Source organism: Colossoma macropomum, unplaced genomic scaffold (genome assembly GCF_904425465.1).
Source record: "Colossoma macropomum unplaced genomic scaffold, Colossoma_macropomum, whole genome shotgun sequence".
NCBI classification, from domain to species: domain Eukaryota; kingdom Metazoa; phylum Chordata; class Actinopteri; order Characiformes; family Serrasalmidae; genus Colossoma; species Colossoma macropomum.
In genome coordinates this window covers 1,715,037-1,732,485 of record NW_023494788.1, presented here as the reverse complement: position 1 = coordinate 1,732,485, position 17,449 = coordinate 1,715,037, and the positions used below count along the sequence as shown (strand labels likewise).

Below are 17,449 nucleotides of genomic sequence, written 5' to 3'. Positions count from 1 at the left end.
GTCTATATCTGTGTTGTAGTCATGGCGACCCCTGGTTCCTATCAGCACCACTGTAAAGACATCTGAACCATTTCACACCAAACCACTCTTACAAGAATACTATTTGTACTAGGTTAGTGGGGGGGCGGGGGGGGTGGGGGGCAGGGCTGTGCCTCCCCTTACACATATTTAAACAAAGACTGGTTTAATGAACTCCAGGATAATAGTCTCCACGATCACTGATCCTTTATATATAACTTGAGAGATGCTGAATTTAATAACTGGAATGAGTTCATATAATTAGCACACTGAGCAAAACATAGTAAGTGTTTATTTCATGTTGCTGTAGTCTCTGAATCAGCCACATAAAATAGTTTTATTTCAGTTCACTGCCAGAGTTAACAGAGTCATTCATCAATAGAGGACCACAGGGTGGCAGCACTTCACCAAAAACATTATTAAATTATTGTCCAAACAAATGAAAAGGTCAGTGTAGGGCTGGACAATATGACATTTAACATCACTGATAAATTATGTAGCAGTACAATATGCTTTTCCGTATGATGTACAACAATCAGGCATAACATTCTGACCACCTCCTTGTTTCTGCGCTCATTGTCCATTTTATCAGCTCCACTTACTATATAGGAGCACTTTGTAGTTCTACAGTTACAGACTGTAGTCCATCTGTTTCTCTGATACTTTGTTAGCCCCCTTTTACCCTGTTCTTCAGTGGTCAGGACCCCCATGGACCCTCACAGAGCAGGTACTATTTGGGTGGTGGGTCATTCTCAGCACTGCAGTAAGACTGACGTGGCGGTGGTGTGTTAGTGTGTGTTGCCCTGGTCTGAGTGGATCAGACACAGCAGTGCTGCTGGAGTTTGGACAATGAGCATAGAAACCAGGAGGTGGTCATAAAGTTATGCCTGATTGTTGTTTATCGTCAGTGCTTGTAGAAATTGACCAACTGCTTGTTTCATTATGAGAGTAAAATCAGTCCATTTAACTGGATTTAGTGACAAATGCAGAATAAAATCACTGCGTTCAGTTTGATAGTATTTATAAAATGTAGCTCTGTTGGCTCTTTTTCTCTGTTCCAGCTGATCAGATGTCTGAAAAAATAAGTGTCGCAACGTTTCGCCATATAATGACTGAAGTCATTTCTACTATAATACTCAAAACACCAAGTCAAGTGTGGCAAGTTAGCTTTATCTTTATTAGGTCTGCAAAGACTCACCATTTGGTTAATATAACAAAAAGAACACTCTTTTAAAGCATATAAAACCATGGAGTAACACACTTAATGCTGTTTAATATATCAGGACATTCACACAGAAAGCTGCTGTTTCCCCTGACGAGGCCTGAACCCCAAACTCTGACCACTCAAGTGGCCTTCAATAACCCCTGACCCAGCGGATCCCCAGTGAATAATCAGAAATCTCACCAGCATCATCTGGCATTTTGTTAACATTATAAATGAAGACTTTTGAAGTCTAAAATATTTAAAAGAATAAAAAAGACCCAAATCATTCGGATTAGCTTTGTTACACTGATTGGGAGGCAGAGCTTCACTTCTCCTCATTAAAACGGCTTTATGATCAGGGGAAACGTACAAAAGCAAGAGATCTCAATAGACGAGTTAAAGGGAAACTCCAGCATTTTTCAGCCTCATCTCATCAGTTTCCTTTATTTCCAAGTGCAGGAAAAGCAGACAGAGCTGAGGTTTAAAGTGCAGGAGTTTTCCTTTAATATTAAATGTTTGGCACAAACAGTAAACTCTCCTTCTCCTTTAAGAAAAAGTCTCCAGCATGTTTATAGTGCATTTCAGCTCAGCAGCGTGGGCGTCAGGGGGTCACGATTTAAGGCACCGTCACGTGGAAGGGGCTTCCAGGCACTGTTTCGTCGCCCCATTTCACAATCACAACGTAGCTTCCCTTCTCCTTCACTGTGTAGGTGACGTTGTAGAGCCTGTTGCCCAAGTGCTTCACGTAAACGTCCTCGCACGGCGTCCGGGGGCCGTGCACTCCCACCATCAGCATGTTGGTGCCTGTAAAGCAGAAAAACAGCTCCGTTCACTCTGGTCAAATTTGATCAGATTACGGTAGTTATCTATACTAGCAATCAGGTTCTGGTAAATATCTGATACCTGATCTGATCTACTGATTCAGAAACAGTAAATTCCATAGCATGTCTGTATGTGGGCACATCCTTATCAGTGCAAACGTAACTGCAACATCTAAGGCCGTGTTCAGACTGATGGCCCAAATCTGATTTTTGTCATAACCAGATTACAACCAGACTGATTTTTAATAGTCTGGAAAGCAAAACCACAGGAAATTTGATTTCTGCAAATCAGATCTAAACCACATTTGGAGGTTGTTTCAAAATGTGACTCCAATCAGATATTTTACAGAAGCGTTTTAGTCTGGACGCTCTGGACACTCAAAGTCTGTTCAGACTGCAGGTAAATCAGATTTGTCTCTCAAATCAGATTTTTTGAGTCGACCGTTCTATAATCTGTAAGCGATCAGATCTGATTTGTGTGTCCAGACGTCACCAGTCTATCTGCATGGGTTGCCGTGGTAACGACGTAGGCGTCAGTAACTACGTAGCTACGCTGTTGACGTGGATTTCAGTCGCGGATGCAGGAGGTCCGTTTATAATGTTTGTGTGCTTCTACGTTCCTAAAACAGTCATAATTCATTTCTACGTAATCATTTTCCAGACTCTCTTTATCCCTCACAGTTAAATGGGCTGTTTTTGTTACTGTGCCTTTAAAACTGAAATATGTAAATGAGCTCTGTTCTGATTAGCTCCCTTGAATTGTGCCACATTCAAAATATATGAGCTGTATATGGGCTGGGTTTGTTTTAAATAAGTAAGTGTTTTCAGTCTACTTCAGACTGTTGTATTGAAAGTGGGAGTAACTGGGGTTTTCATGGTCCTGATGCAGCTTCTCTGTTTGAGGTGAAAGTTCTCACCTGCTTTGCTGCAGTCCACAGTGAAGGCGTTCTTCTGGCCTATGAAAGCCCTGGACAGTCCAGCCCCCTGACACACCACTCGGCTAGCGTCGGAGGACAACGATGAACTGGACGCGGAGCTGTAGGCCCCGCCCACCTTTGAGCTTTTAGTGACCGTCTCCACGAGGACGGAGGAGGTTTCATGCAGACTGTGGCCTCCAGACAGACGGACACCTACAGCAGGAGACGGACGGGTTACACAACGTTCACCACACACACTGGGCTCTTACATAACCGAGGAAATGTTCCAGTTTTGGTGTTTTTGTGTTTCTAAATGTACAGAACAGTATTAAATCTGTAAGGTAAAAAAAGTATTTGAGCTTTTATTTCATGGTGCTGTCATGATTTTTATTTTTTATTTAACTTCCACACTTACAGTGACTCATTTTTCTGAAGCAGACCACTGGGTGGCAGCACTTCATTACAAAACACAACCTTCAGCATTTAATGCTGAATTTTATCTAAAGAAATTAAGATTTAATTTAAAAATAAATTTCACTGCAGAGAACAAAGGTCAGTCAACTTTTCTGTCTTTGATTCAGATTTAGCAATGAAAGGAATGCATTAGATTAGATTAGTCATTACATTTCACAATAATAATAATGACACGATTAAGTACTAAAAGCAATAAATTAAATGTATAATAAGAAAAGATTTAAAAAATACTTGAAAGCAGAAAAAAATTAGAAAAACTGAAATGATAAAAAAATAACAAAATAAAATGACAAGCAAATAAAAATGTGAACTTGAAAAATGTGAACCTGCCTAACTGTAAGAGGTGATGAGTTCCACAGTTCAGAGGCAAAAAACAGAAGGACGCCTCTCCACAGTGTCTGTACTTATACTGTCGTTAATATTTTGCCTCAACAAGTAAAATGTGACTCGGATGTGCTGGATTGAGGCAAATGTGAATAAAAGAAAGCAGTAAATGCAACGAGACACACTGCGGGACTTATGAGTGGGCAGTATGAGTAATGTATACTGTAATTCTAATGATTTTACATTTTACACTTGATTCTGCGTAACCATATCTAAAGTAAACATAACTAGGAAGCGCAATGGCTAATCGGCTGATGTGGCCACTTCAGGCTTTTACCTTAATGTTTGCATACGATGAACAAAAATAAGACAAACTGTTAATCGCAGTTATTTATATGACAACCGTCAGCTAAATTTTATGACTGCGACTGTCGTAGTTACTGGTTTTGATGTTGATAACTGAATTATATCACTCTCATATCTCAGTAATCTCTCTGCCTGTCTGTATAATACAGTAAATCAGCCAGACGCTCTTACACGCTTCTCTATCACATCCACGTTTCTATTTCCACCTGAGATTCACACTCTGCTTCCTGTGCAGCGACATCAGCCCGCGCTCGGAGATGACATGTTTATGTAACACTGTGGGGAGAATTGCATAAGGTTTTGTTCCATTTTTAAAGTAAGCTTGCTGTTATAGGAGGGATCGCATTGCTCCCGCTTGTGGACTTCAGCTCAGCTCTGACCACAGATATTCGTGATTATGATCCTTTAGGATGTGATTCAATGCATCATGAAATCTCAAATTTTCTCCACTTCGACTGGATTATTTTAGCACTATTCAAACTTACTTTTAGAAATATGTTCAGTCCACAAATGTAGCTGGAGAAACTATTTACACAGTAAATATCACTGAGCCTGAGAATTTTATTTTGGCCAAAAATTGAGCACATGCTTCACTGAACGTTATTACAATCGACTAATAAACATTCCAAAATCGATGCAGCTGAATCGGCACCTTCAGATCAGTCTATTTCTAAACCTTGGCTCTGTACCTGTGACTTTGGCTTTGAAAGGGCTTCCCACGATGTGCTGCGGTCCACCGTATTTGATGGAGATGAGATAGTTTCCAGGCGCCATGGGGGTGTAGTTGATTTTGTAGCCCTCCACGCACTCCACACAGTCCATTTTCACCTTGGAGGGACCGTCGATCGTCACAGATAAAGCTCCAGACCCAGCATTGCAGGTGTTGACCACAAACTCGGCAGGAACACCTGCAGAACACGTCATGAGTTAATCAGAGACAAACGCTGAGCTACACTACAGTACAAAACTACACGGCAAAACTACACCACAACATTTAGGAATCACTTGTCAGATTAATATTTTTTGTTATTTTATATTAAATGAGTTTTTTTATATATCATAAATAAACTAGGCATCGTTTTTGTTTTATTTAATATTTCATTAGTATTTTGGGAACAAGAAGAAGTGAATATACTGATATGCTGGCTACTTCAGAAACGTTACTGTTGATGTTATACAACTTTCATAGATTTCTCAATTAATTTTTGAATCATCTACAGCTCTGTTCTTCATGCTGGACACATTTACATTTCATTCCTCCTTTTTTTGGTTTACAGCATCCAAGGTTGATACTAATTATTTGAAAGCTGCAAAGTTGCTAAGGATTCACTCTTAAAAAGATGGTTCTTCAAGGATTCTTTAGTAAAGAAAATGGTTCAATATAGAACCATGAACATTTGAAGAATTTTCTGCTATTGTTATGTCAATCTTGTAATAATAGAAGAACGCTTTTTGGTGCTATGTGTGTGTTTTAGCACCACATTAGAATGATTTCATACATTTGAATGAAAAGTGGTTTGTAGTCAGCTAATGGTTCTCGTCCTGTGTTACCACTTTAATCACCCTGATTAATGGTATATGTTATATTTTGAGCTGTACCTGTGCAGCCGGCCTGTAACCCGGGGCCGTAAGCGGACACCAGGCCGGGGTCACCTGCATGACCCATATCACCCACACGCACGTTAAAGGGGCTGCCGGGGATGTGGCTGCCGTTAAACTTCACATCGATGGAGTGAACGCCGTTCTCCCGCGGGATGAAGCGAATGGCGCTCTTATCTGTGCAGAGAGAGCAGAAGTGTAAAGCAGAGCCAGATTCACAGATTTTTGTCCTGATCATTCACAAAATACTGAACGATACTGAAACACTCCAGCATTTTCCAACCGAACCTGCCGCATCGCAGTATAAAGTAAATCACCACAGATAAAGATCACAAGATTTATAAGACCAGAAAACTTTAGGGAACGCAAAACTAACCAGAACTACTTTCTGCTTTGTTGCTCCATTGTCTAATGGATAAAACTTCATAAACACAGCTTCCATCCAAACACCTGTACCGTAGTTGCAAATTTAGAATTATTATAGTCCCATATCTTAAAATGTTTACTACGGCATTCAGATACTGCCCATTAGTGTTTATTATAAGTGTGAGTTGAGATTTTGTTCTTTTACGAAGTACAGGGAAAATTATTGTCTGTTATAATCAACCATGAAGGCTAGGTTGAAAAACTTTGGAGTATTCATTTAATTAAATTGAATTTAATCATTCTTTCTGGACTCGTGTAAGAGCATGAGCTGTGTTCCCCGACTCACCAGCATCCACATCAGTGACGTAACATTCCTCCACCACTCCGGATGGACTGTGGACCTTCGCATCGATCACACCTCGCGCCCCATTACGCTGCACAGCAAAAGAGGCTTCCTGATTCACCCTCAGATCCTTCTCCTGGAGAGAGAGAGAGAGAGCGAGAGAGAGAGCATATACATCAGTCAGTAAATACAGCTTACATGAGAAAAACAGTAAAAAAAGAAACTTTACTGTTGGTGTGTATGAGTTTGTTATGTTCAGCTCTGCAAACTGAAGCCCAGCTTAGGGTCCGTTATGGGCACACTTAATCCCCCCATAACAGTCCAGGAGTCAACTTACAGCTCAAGGTCAAAACCCACTGCAGCAGGTCAGCCATGGCTCATGGACACCCTGCTCCAGTTTATCCCAGAACCGTGTTTTTGTAACTGCATACCCATGTCAGATACTGATTGCCTGGTTGTGTTGAACCCTGGTAGCCTGGGTTCACACTTACGGGGGGGGGGTGCGGTGTGGACTGTTACGTTTCACTCCATTTTTTGTGTTGCTGTTTTGTTTGTGCCTCTGTATGTTCCATCTTTCCAGCCTCGAACATTCCATGATCCAGTCCTTGTCTCCTATTTATTTTCACTCCAGTCCATGCTCCAGTCTACACTACAGTACAAACTTGAGTACATACTTCAGTCCATGCTCAGTCCATCTTTCAGTCCATGCTCCAGGCCATACATCAGTTCATGCTTCAGTCCGTACTTCTGTCAATTATCCCGTTCAGTCCTTGTTATGACATCAGCTGGAGGGAAGGATGAAAGAGGCCTCCTCGGCTCCACCAACAGATTTTGCTCACTTGTTTCGGCTCACTCGTTTGTTTGTATTGCTAGTTACCTGATTAATCTCTCACTGTTTGGCTTCTGACTCTGCTTTTTTGACTGAGATTTAGCCTTTAAACCTGTTTGCTGTATATTTTTGTATATAGTTTCTTCGTGTGTTTCTGTAAATAACTTCACCAGTGCTGCGTTCAGCCACGACAAAACGTATCAAAATGTTAAACCTAAACGGCGGTGCGCTGAACACTCTGTTGTGTTACACAAGTGTTGCAACTACAGCAGCTGAGAAGGGCATTCTTGGCGTTCTTTTCAAAGGATTTTCGGAGCCTGATTAATGGGTTTAAATACACGTTTAATACTTCAAAATGTTCTTCTACCATCTTCAATTGAGCACCAAGCCGCAGCAGCCGAATTTTGTAGAGGACTTTATTACGATCTGCTGTGTGCTCTGCCTTTTTACATATACATTGCTGCTGATTAGGTAACACCTCTGACACACCCATCAAACGAGAGAAAACGCATCTCAAAGCCCGCTGCACACCGTTTCAACCAAACATGTCATTGAACCTGGAAAACGTAGCAAAATTGTGCACAACGTTTTGAGATTGAACGTGCCCCAGGTGTAGTGTTTAGCTGCCATTTTGTTTGGGTTTTGTGTTGTTGTCTGTGTTCTGGACCTTTTTCGTCTCATTATTGCTCTCTACACACACAGTCACAAAGCATACATTTCCCATCACACCATTTTTTACACCCTGAACGTGGACTGGGTCGTAACATGTTCAGTAACGGTCAGCGTGTTTGGTGGTCACTTACCTGAAGGCTGGTGACGGTCAACCTCCGAGCATCATCAGACAGCGTGGCGATGGGGACAGTGAATGGACTGTCCGGGATGTGCTCGTTGTTGAACTTGATGGACACTTCATAGTCACCTGGAGGATCAGAGGAAAAAGGATTTATTATTCATTCCCAAAACTACAACAACAAACCACAGATGTGCACTCAGCTCTATCAAACCCAAAACCTTCAAACCCTCATGATCTCTTATCAGTAATGCTGTGTTTACAGACTGTTCTGCAAATAACGGGATCACTAAATGCTCTCCTAATGTTCTACCAAGCTTTATCAACTCTGTCTGCTCTGCTATACAGCAGGTAAGTGGTAACCTTTGGCGCTGTTCCTCATTCAGGGTGCCGGAAATGACTCGAGTATCATCACAACCGCATTTCTTATTCGTGTGCACTTCATACGTCTTTGTAACAATCCTTCAAAGCCTATCTGAGGTGCTGGATCTCAGGAATGTTATAAGCTGTATTATTATCTGATACTTTTACTTTTCTGTTTGTGTAAAGTACTTTGAATTGACGCTGTTTATGAAAGGTGCTACACAAATAAAACTGCTTTGCCTAAAGATGTGTGTTCTTTAAAGTAGTATTTTAAAAGCAAAATAAATCAATAACTTGAGAAATGCTGGAGTCAGATGTTATGTTTCAGTGTCTTCACTAGAGCAGGCTGGGTGTGTAATATGTACCTGGCTCCTGTACTATGTAAGAGACTCCACATGATCCGTCTTTCCTGTCCTCAAAAGAAATTTCTGCCTTGCTGGGTCCCTCAACGGCGATGGACAAACCTCCTGCTCCAGCCTCTCGGGTCCAGATACTGAACTCCGCTGGAGGACGAGAATGAAAAGAGAGCGTTAGAGGAGTTTTAGAGTTAGATGAATAGACCAGCTATGGCATGCTTGGTGTCTGACGTTTGCTTCTTCAGTTTTAGCACCAGAGCTCCGAGGCTAATGTTGCTTACGGTAATGGAAGCTAAAACCCCACAACAGTACTGACCATATTTAGGGTTTAGGATGGCTGTGGCTGTTTTTAGCTATACTAATGTAGTTTAGTCCAGGTTTATAGATAACAGTGAGTCATACAGTGTCAGATAATCAAGTCTATTATACATACTGAACATCTCCACACACTAGCTACATTAGCCTCGTAGCTCCAGTGCTAAAACTAAAGAAGCAAACGTCAGAAACCAAACACGTCTTGGTTGATCAACAAAATCTGTAACAAGAAGAAAAATGAGAAAATCTGATTTTTGTCCAAACTAGGGGTGGGCGATATGACAAAATTACGATATCACAATACTTCATGAGATTTTGACGATACACAACATGCATCGCAATATTTAGCTTTTCTCAAATTTAATAAGTTGGAACAGATAAAATTAAAAAATTCAATATAATAATAATTAAATAATTAAACTTGCAACTGCAATGATTTTTATCCAATGTTCTACAAACTGCATTGCACTAAATCCAACAGACCTAACTGTCCACACTTAGTAATGAAACATAGTCAGTCAGTGTTCTTTAAATACTGACGATATCCAGGACATGCTCAGAAAACCATGTTGTGACATGATTTATCACAATATCGATAAAAACCTTAGTTCACACTATCTCATTAATTCCCCACAGAGGCAGAAGCTTGTGGTACGTACTAGGCACTCCTGCGATTCCTCTCTGCAGTCCGGTACCACCAGCTCGGACTTTGTGTGCGCCCCCCTCACCAAGGGGTCCTACAGTAAACTGGAAGGGGCTGCCAGGAACATGCTGCCCCCTGTACTTCACGCTGACCGTGTGGGAGCCCATCTCAGCAGGCACGAAACGAACACTGTAGGTACTGTCTCCACTTTCCACGAGCTCAGCGTCCACAACCTTCCCCCCCGGGCTGGTCACCTGGGCCGTCATGCCCTGCACATCTGCAGACAAGAACACACAGCACAGAGAAGATTACTTCTGAGAAATGTTTTACAGTATATAATAAAGTAAAAGATATTTAGTGGTACATCGAGGGATACTAATTCAACTCCAGCAATAAAACTACTACATACTCCTTATATAGGGCAATACACTGTATGTTGTGTATAAGTTTATGTATCAAAGACAGTCATAACTCATTTTAACACAATCATTTTCAACCTTTTTATCCTTTAAACTGTTTCAGGTTGCCGTGAAACAAGGCAATGATCCATTTGCTTCCTGACAGCCAGGAACAGCACAATGTTTAATCGTTTCCCAACATCATCCACTCCAATAACTCTGCGACAGACACTTCAACAGAAATGGGTAGGGCTAAACTGCTGTAGGCTAAATGGGCAGTCACATGTAAATGTGTTTATGTTTGCGACATCACAGCCATGATTAAGTTAAAACTGACTTTTTGCAGCTTAGTTTTCATATATGGACTGTACAGACTGCACACAGGCAAACGTCAGCCATGTTTACACAGTATATGAAAGACAAAGCAGAGAAAATAATTTTTTTTAATACAGAACTTTTAATGGACACTAAAAGTGGAAACTGAGATGCCCTCTACTCCGACCCCACTCCACCCCTCATTCCCTCATGATCTCTGATAACACCAATGGAGTCTCGTCATATCTTCCAGAGCAGAGCTGCATTTGAGGCTTAACTAAGCTGCAATAAATAACGTCCCTGCTGCAGAGGGTCAGCCAACTTCAGCCCAGTGAAGCACAGGACCTGGGCTTGGGCCAGACTCCACCCTGCCTTATACATACACACCTTATCTGATTATATCCATCACTGCTTAAATATGTAGTTATTGAAAAGCAAAGGGGAACGTAGTGTGGAAAGTGTGGAACAGACTTTATGGGAATGGGCTTCATTCTATAAGCTTATGTAGCAGTGGGGTCATGTTTATTCAGGCGCTCCTGCGTCAAAGATGAGCGCTGATCTTCTCGGTGTAGTAACACTCTACCTTCTGCCACAAGGAGTGTTTTACGATGCCAACTGCACTACATTACTCACTACTGATCATGTTTAAGGCCCAGTGGAAAAGAGATGCCTATAATTCTACAGGACAGCGTTCAATGCTTTATGAAATCACAAATTTCAGTGCTATTCAGTTCAATTAGACTATTGTGGTAAGATTCAGAATTACTTTTAAAAATACACCGAATACACAAATGATTGGAGGAAAACAATAAAACGGTTTTATTTTTTTTTCTTACAAAAAAGGTCCAAAGGTTTTATTTTGTCCAAAAAATGAGTGCATACTTGATTGAATATTATAACAATCAATATCATGGATACTAACATTTCAAAAGCAACTAAATCTTCAACACCTTCAGGTCGATTTTCTGGCGCCCCCATCACTCACCCTCTTTGGCTGTGAGAGATCCAAAGCAGCCCAGACTCTCCCGGCCCAGAAACGAGCCGAAAACGTCTCTGAAGGGGTCTCCCCCTCCCACCTGCCTGCTCTCCTCCACATGAACCTCACGTTTGGTCTCTCCGCCGCGGGTCTTACTGATTTCCGTGCGCTCTGTGCGTGTGTATGTGTGGCTGCTGCGTGTGAAGCTGCGGGTCAGACGCTCCTGAGCCGAAACCATCTGGAACCAGTTCCCTGAGGAGAGAAGTTCAGACTGGAGTTAGACTCCCTGCTTATTACAGCTGGGTGATAATCTAATTTTTCACCAATATTGAAATTTATTGTGTCAAAAGTTATTTCTTTAATTGGTTGTCAGTAGTTTTACTTCAACTGCTCTGGCAATTGTTGGAAAAGAGTCCGAAGTGCAAATGTTCTAACTCGGATATGGTGCAGTCAACAATGCTAGACAGCCATCAATTACTGAGACGTTTACAGATGTACCACCTTATGCGCTCGGCTCACACGACTTATCTGCTTATTTGACACTTGTTTACTGTTTTAATATCAGTTTCATCCGTATAAATGCTGCAACAGTAATTAATGGGTTTCCGTTTTCCCTCATACTAATCATTATATTTATTATGATCGAGGTAGTTTGCTAAAATATCCCATTTTTTCTATGCTGTCCAGCTATACCTGCTCTGCTAACAGTGTTCATAACAGAGCCTGTGAGCAGTGCGGAGTGGGGAGCAGCATGATTTTACTCGGAGCAGCTTTTCAGGTGTTCTCTCTCGCTCTGAAATCACTCCAGTCCAACTGTTCAGCAGAACTACAGACTGGAAATTTTAATTAAAGTTCTATAGACGTCACACATCGTCCATTTTGCTGCGTGAATGATAAACAAGATGGAGTTAAAAGCTTGTGTGTTTGTTTACACTCGGCGGTTTTCTAGCTTGTTACTGGGTCATCGCTTTAAGCCTAAACCTTATGAAAAAAGCCTGTGTAGCTCAGAATGTTTAACCAGTTTTTCGTTTAATGACGACCATAAATTATATAATTCCTGAAATAAAGTGTGCAGCGTCTCCATACATTCAAGACATAAAGTAAATATAAGAATGGATCATATGAAGCAGACGCGGAGTGGGGTTTCTCTGACGTGTGAGGCTATAGCCGCTGGGCTGCTGTGATTTAGAACAGGACTCAGAGAGGTTGTTTATTCTCACCTGGAATTTTGAGGTTGAGGTCACAGATGCTGCCCACTGAAGCGATCGAGGGCGCCTGCCTCTTCCTCGTGATGCTCTCCTTCATCCTGCCCTCTCCTGTTACCTTCACTGTGAACGGGCTCCCTGAGAGAGAGAGATAAATATGAGAAATCGTCCTGCTTTTCGAAGACCGGCAGTCTGTAACAGAACAGAACACTATGATGCTCACCTGGGATGTGCTTTTCTGCAAATTTGATGTTGATGATGTAGTTGCCCGGCTCAGTGGGGCAGTAGGTCACTCGGCACGTTCCGTCCTCCACATCCTCACATTTTATATCCACTTTACTTGGACCCTCAATGGACAGCCCCAGTCCCCCGTAACCTGGGAGCACAGACAACACAGCTGCTTAGCACTCTAGTTCAGGTTAAGTTGATATGTGAATACAGACGTGGATTACAGGCTGTAAGTGTATTAAAAAGACAAAGGATGACATGGAAAAATAAATAAAGTACAGTGATGCAGCAAATATGAGAAATGTGTTGGAAAATAAATGTACAAATCAAAGTCCTGGCAGAGAAAGAGAGTCTCTTTTTCTCTGTCTTGTCCTGCAGGCTCACCTGCATTCCTCGTGTCAACGAAAAATTCAGCCACTTCGAAGGTGTGTGCCTCGACCAAGCCTTTTCCGAAGGCCCTGACCCTGCTGGCCTCTCCGATCTCAGAAGGACCCACCATGATTTTAAAGGGGCTGTTGTTGACGTGCTTTCCGCTCTTTCTCACGCTTACTTCATGCTCTCCAACTTCTTTGGGGGTGAAGGACAGGCCTGTGAAAAGAAACGAGAGAGTCAGATTGAGAATAGCAGTGATTCAGTCAAATGATTTTGCCGGTATACACATCATTTACACATTTATCCTCTGCACTGCCAAACACCAGCAATTATGAGCTTTACATGTACTTTATGAGCTTTGATTGTTACTATTTGTTGTCATTACTTATTATGGCCATTATCGTCGGCTGTATCATCACTGTTATTTTAATTATAATATATCTGTACCGTCAGTGCACTCTTGTACTCATTATGTGCACATATATTCCTATTATTTTAATATTTCTTTTTTTAACCCCTTAAACTGTATGTGGGCTCACACATCACTACACAGCGTTGATTATTCATTTACACAAATCATCAGACTATGGTTAGGGAGTTGCTAACCAAGTTTCATTGTACATGTACAAGGAAAAAAAAGATCATGCAGTGCAAGAAAGTGAGGTTGTGTGTGCTACTGACCGATGTGGCGGTTGGGCAGTGTTTTGAGCAGGCAGGGCTGTTCTGCGCCGGACGGTGCTCTGATGCTGGCGGTGAGTGAACTCAAGTCAGTCTCTGTGATTTTCAGTGAAACATCGGCTGCCGTCCCCACGTTCAGCTGAGACGTTCTCAGGGAATCATCACCTGCGCAGAACAATGAAAGCACACTCACAATTATAATCGTCTAATCGCAGTTACTTGAGACGATCACAATTATTTAAGATGACTGCAGTTATTTTTCACAGTTGTTATATTTCACAATAATATTAATCTGGAACAAACAGAATATGAATTGGGTGCGTTGGGTTGAGGCAAAAAAACATAGATAAAAGAAAACAGTAAAATGCATTCACTGAGACATCAGGGGGCTTTTGATGAAAACAAATGTTCCAACATCTTTGACTGGTTGGTATAGTGCAGTGGGTAACACCTCTGCCTTCTATACTGTAGACTGGGGTTCAATCCCCACCTGGGTAAGCACCCTACACTAAACCAATAAGAGTTGTAAGTCGCTCTGGATAAGAGCGTCTGCCGAATGCCGTAAAAAAAAAAACTTCTTGCTTGGTGCTCTAACATGTTTAGAAGGCAGCACTGAGTAATGTTCGTACCACACCATGTGCACAGTATTGATTCAACACTACAACCAGTGATACCTACTAGGTACACATAGCTAGCAAGTCAGCTAATCAGAAAATTTTGCCAGCTAAAATTTTATGATCGTGACAGGCCAACACCAGAGTCACAGGCACTCCTATAACTATGCCTGACAATAAGGAACTGCATGTAATAACTACTGATGATCATCCTGATTAAATAATATGAAAAATGCTTTGTGGTAAGATTTTTCGCCATAATCTCCCAGCACTACTCTTAACTCTCTGTTATTAACTAACTACTCTTAACTAACTGGCCTTATTAGGCTGAATGACAGTGTAACCCACATACCTGTGATCTTAGCTGTGAAGGGACTGCCAGGAATGTGCTTGTTATCAAACTTCACAATAATGTTGTAATCTCCAGGTGCAGTGGGCAGGTAGGACACGGTGCAGGTTCCATCTTTATTGTCTTTGCAGCTGATTTCAGCTTTCGACGGCCCTTCTACAGCCAGAGAAAGTCCACCTGCAGGAAACAGAACAGCCCTTAGTGCTTATTTACTTTTCAAACTGAGCACAGATTAACATTAGATTATTCATTGTATCTTTGATAGATAGATAGATACATAGATGGATAGATAGATAGATAGATAAGTAGATAGATCGATTTGACAATTATACACAAAATGTCTGCAGGACTGCATATATACAGTTCTTATATACACCTAAAAAGTTGAGAATAAAAGTGATAAAGATGTTAAGATGATGGTTTTAAAATGCATCAGTTGCATTAGCTACCTTCTGAAGCATTCTTGGTGACCACAGTGAAAGTGGCTGGTTTGTTGACCGTGCCATGACACAGGCCAGGTCCATATGCTGTAACCATTCCACTGTCCACAGCGTCCACATAGAACTGCAGTGGACTTCCTGTGGGAGGAGACATTCTGTCAGAGTCCTGCAGTAAGTCACTTACAATTTCTTTCCATTTACATTTTGGGCCAGTTTTTCAGAACCACCCTAAGTTTAAACTAAGACAAAAAGGCTTGTCAATGATGGATCACCATTATAATTATGATTTAGTCCAGCAGTATACGTTAACATTTCAAACGCTGGCCCATTATAATCAAATAAAATAAGAGATATATTACTGATACCTTGTTTAGAATGGTTAGTTAGGCTTAATTAAGTCAGTCTAATTTTACCAACAGGAAGGAAAAAAGCCAGTATAACTATTTCAAAAGCAGAGAACAGTCCAATAAGAACATGGTTTTAATAGAGCTCACCTAGCTAAATCTGATGTGTGCATATTCCATATAAGAACACTACACAGACCGAGGTGATTTTCCTACATTCTCTTGTAAATAACAGCATCACACAAACCACACAGAAGTCTGAAAGAACAGAAAGTGCTGACCTGGGATGTGGTTTCCATCATACTTTATGTCCATCTCATGCAGGCCTTTCTCTATGGGCGCGTATTTCACCGTCACCGTCCCGTCTTTGTTGTCTCTGATCAGAGGCCGTGCTGTTTTCCCTGAAGGCATACGAACCTCACCTGCACAAACACCAGCACAGTGTCATTAAGCATCAGATCTGGAGAAGCTGCTCCACTCATAGCACTGAGGTCACTACTGTAGCTCCTGCGCAGATGGACTTACCACTGAGAGCACCCTGCTGGACGGTGAAAGGAATAAGCAGGTTGATGGGGCGGAACATAGGCTGCTTGGTGTCTCTTGGCACGACGGGCTCCTTTGTAGCCTAAGAAAAAAACAAAATACGTGTGATTAACTACTGCTGGAACTACAGTGCCATCTTTAAAGATCTGCTCAGTTACACAATCTTTGTCGTTTTGACTCTATACTCCAAAATGAATCAGAATGAAGCAGCGCCTGTTAGGGTGTACAATTGAACAGATGCACTGAAATCCATCAGTTTCAAGGCGACAATTCACCCACATTAAGTTTCAAATTTCAATTAAAATGAATTCTTACAGAATCAATATCCTATGCTCTCATTTTTCAGGCCAAAACAAAGTTCTAAGGCTATTTTCAAACATAAGAAATCTTGTTTCCTCCCCATTCTGTACATGGGCACATTTGTGTACTCAGTACCAAATAACACAGAATCAAATTTGAGATTCCATGATTTATTGAACCATTTCCATAACTGAGGTCAGAGATTTACAAGCCTAGATGTCAGCAGTCAGTCTGTTGGGCTCAGTCTGATGCAGGTGTGTTTTAATGTGCTGTTTTTACCTGTACGTGGAAGGGGCTGTTGGGAACATGCTGGCCACCGAAGCGGATGGTGATGACATATTTTCCAGGCTCGGGGGCAGTGTAGTAAATATCAAAAGTGCCATCTAAATTCTCCACGACATCCACGTCCAGCTCAGCTCCATCAGGAGTGAGAACCTTACAGGTCACCTTCCCCTTCCCAGCAGCCTTAGCGTCCACGCTGACCACCGTCTCCTCACGCATCTGAATATTGGGCCCAAGGCTGCCTACTCAAACAAAAACAATACTCGTTCATAAACACAAACAACAATACCTGTTTATAAACAAATAGCATCACTGCTTTACCTTCTAATAAATACAAAAACAAAAATACTTCATTAACACAAACAACAAAATGCTTCCTAATAAATGCAAACAGCTGTCATTAAGATTCTGGTGCTGTCGTAAGTGGCTAAATGACCGATGTATAAAAAGCTCACTGTAATAGTGAAAAAAAAGAAGAATTTTTAACTCACCAACTCCATGTCCTCCAATAGACACTGCAAACAGAAATAACAGACTGGATCAGCACAGTAAATGGAAACTAATCTCCTCTGTTTATCTCTTAAATACATGATTAACCCTTAAATATGTGGGCATTTAGCCCTTAAACGAATAGCTGTTTCTCCAACCATGCATACATTTCTAACACAAACTGTCAT

The 17,449-nt window shown here is 41.4% G+C and overlaps 1 protein-coding gene across 2 annotated transcripts in view; it reads right to left on the bottom strand.

Moving 5' to 3' along the window:
- Nucleotides 1-1,176: 1,176 nt before the first annotated feature.
- The window catches only part of flnca (filamin C, gamma a (actin binding protein 280)), a 41,860-nt gene continuing 25,587 nt past the window's right edge, over nt 1,177-17,449 (bottom strand). For both annotated transcript variants that reach the window (XM_036568004.1, XM_036568005.1), the window contains 19 exons: nt 17,264-17,287; nt 16,770-17,014; nt 16,173-16,272; nt 15,929-16,069; nt 15,313-15,441; nt 14,867-15,040; nt 13,904-14,065; nt 13,235-13,438; nt 12,846-12,998; nt 12,638-12,760; nt 11,427-11,669; nt 9,745-10,005; nt 8,780-8,917; nt 8,065-8,180; nt 6,436-6,568; nt 5,724-5,900; nt 4,814-5,032; nt 2,961-3,173; nt 1,177-2,026 (listed from right to left, as the gene is read on the bottom strand). In XM_036568004.1, coding sequence (XP_036423897.1) covers nt 1,839-2,026; nt 2,961-3,173; nt 4,814-5,032; nt 5,724-5,900; nt 6,436-6,568; nt 8,065-8,180; nt 8,780-8,917; nt 9,745-10,005; nt 11,427-11,669; nt 12,638-12,760; nt 12,846-12,998; nt 13,235-13,438; nt 13,904-14,065; nt 14,867-15,040; nt 15,313-15,441; nt 15,929-16,069; nt 16,173-16,272; nt 16,770-17,014; nt 17,264-17,287 — 3,143 coding nt within the window. In that variant the 3' untranslated portion in view covers nt 1,177-1,838. The remainder of the gene's footprint in view (nt 2,027-2,960; nt 3,174-4,813; nt 5,033-5,723; nt 5,901-6,435; nt 6,569-8,064; nt 8,181-8,779; nt 8,918-9,744; nt 10,006-11,426; nt 11,670-12,637; nt 12,761-12,845; nt 12,999-13,234; nt 13,439-13,903; nt 14,066-14,866; nt 15,041-15,312; nt 15,442-15,928; nt 16,070-16,172; nt 16,273-16,769; nt 17,015-17,263; nt 17,288-17,449) is intronic.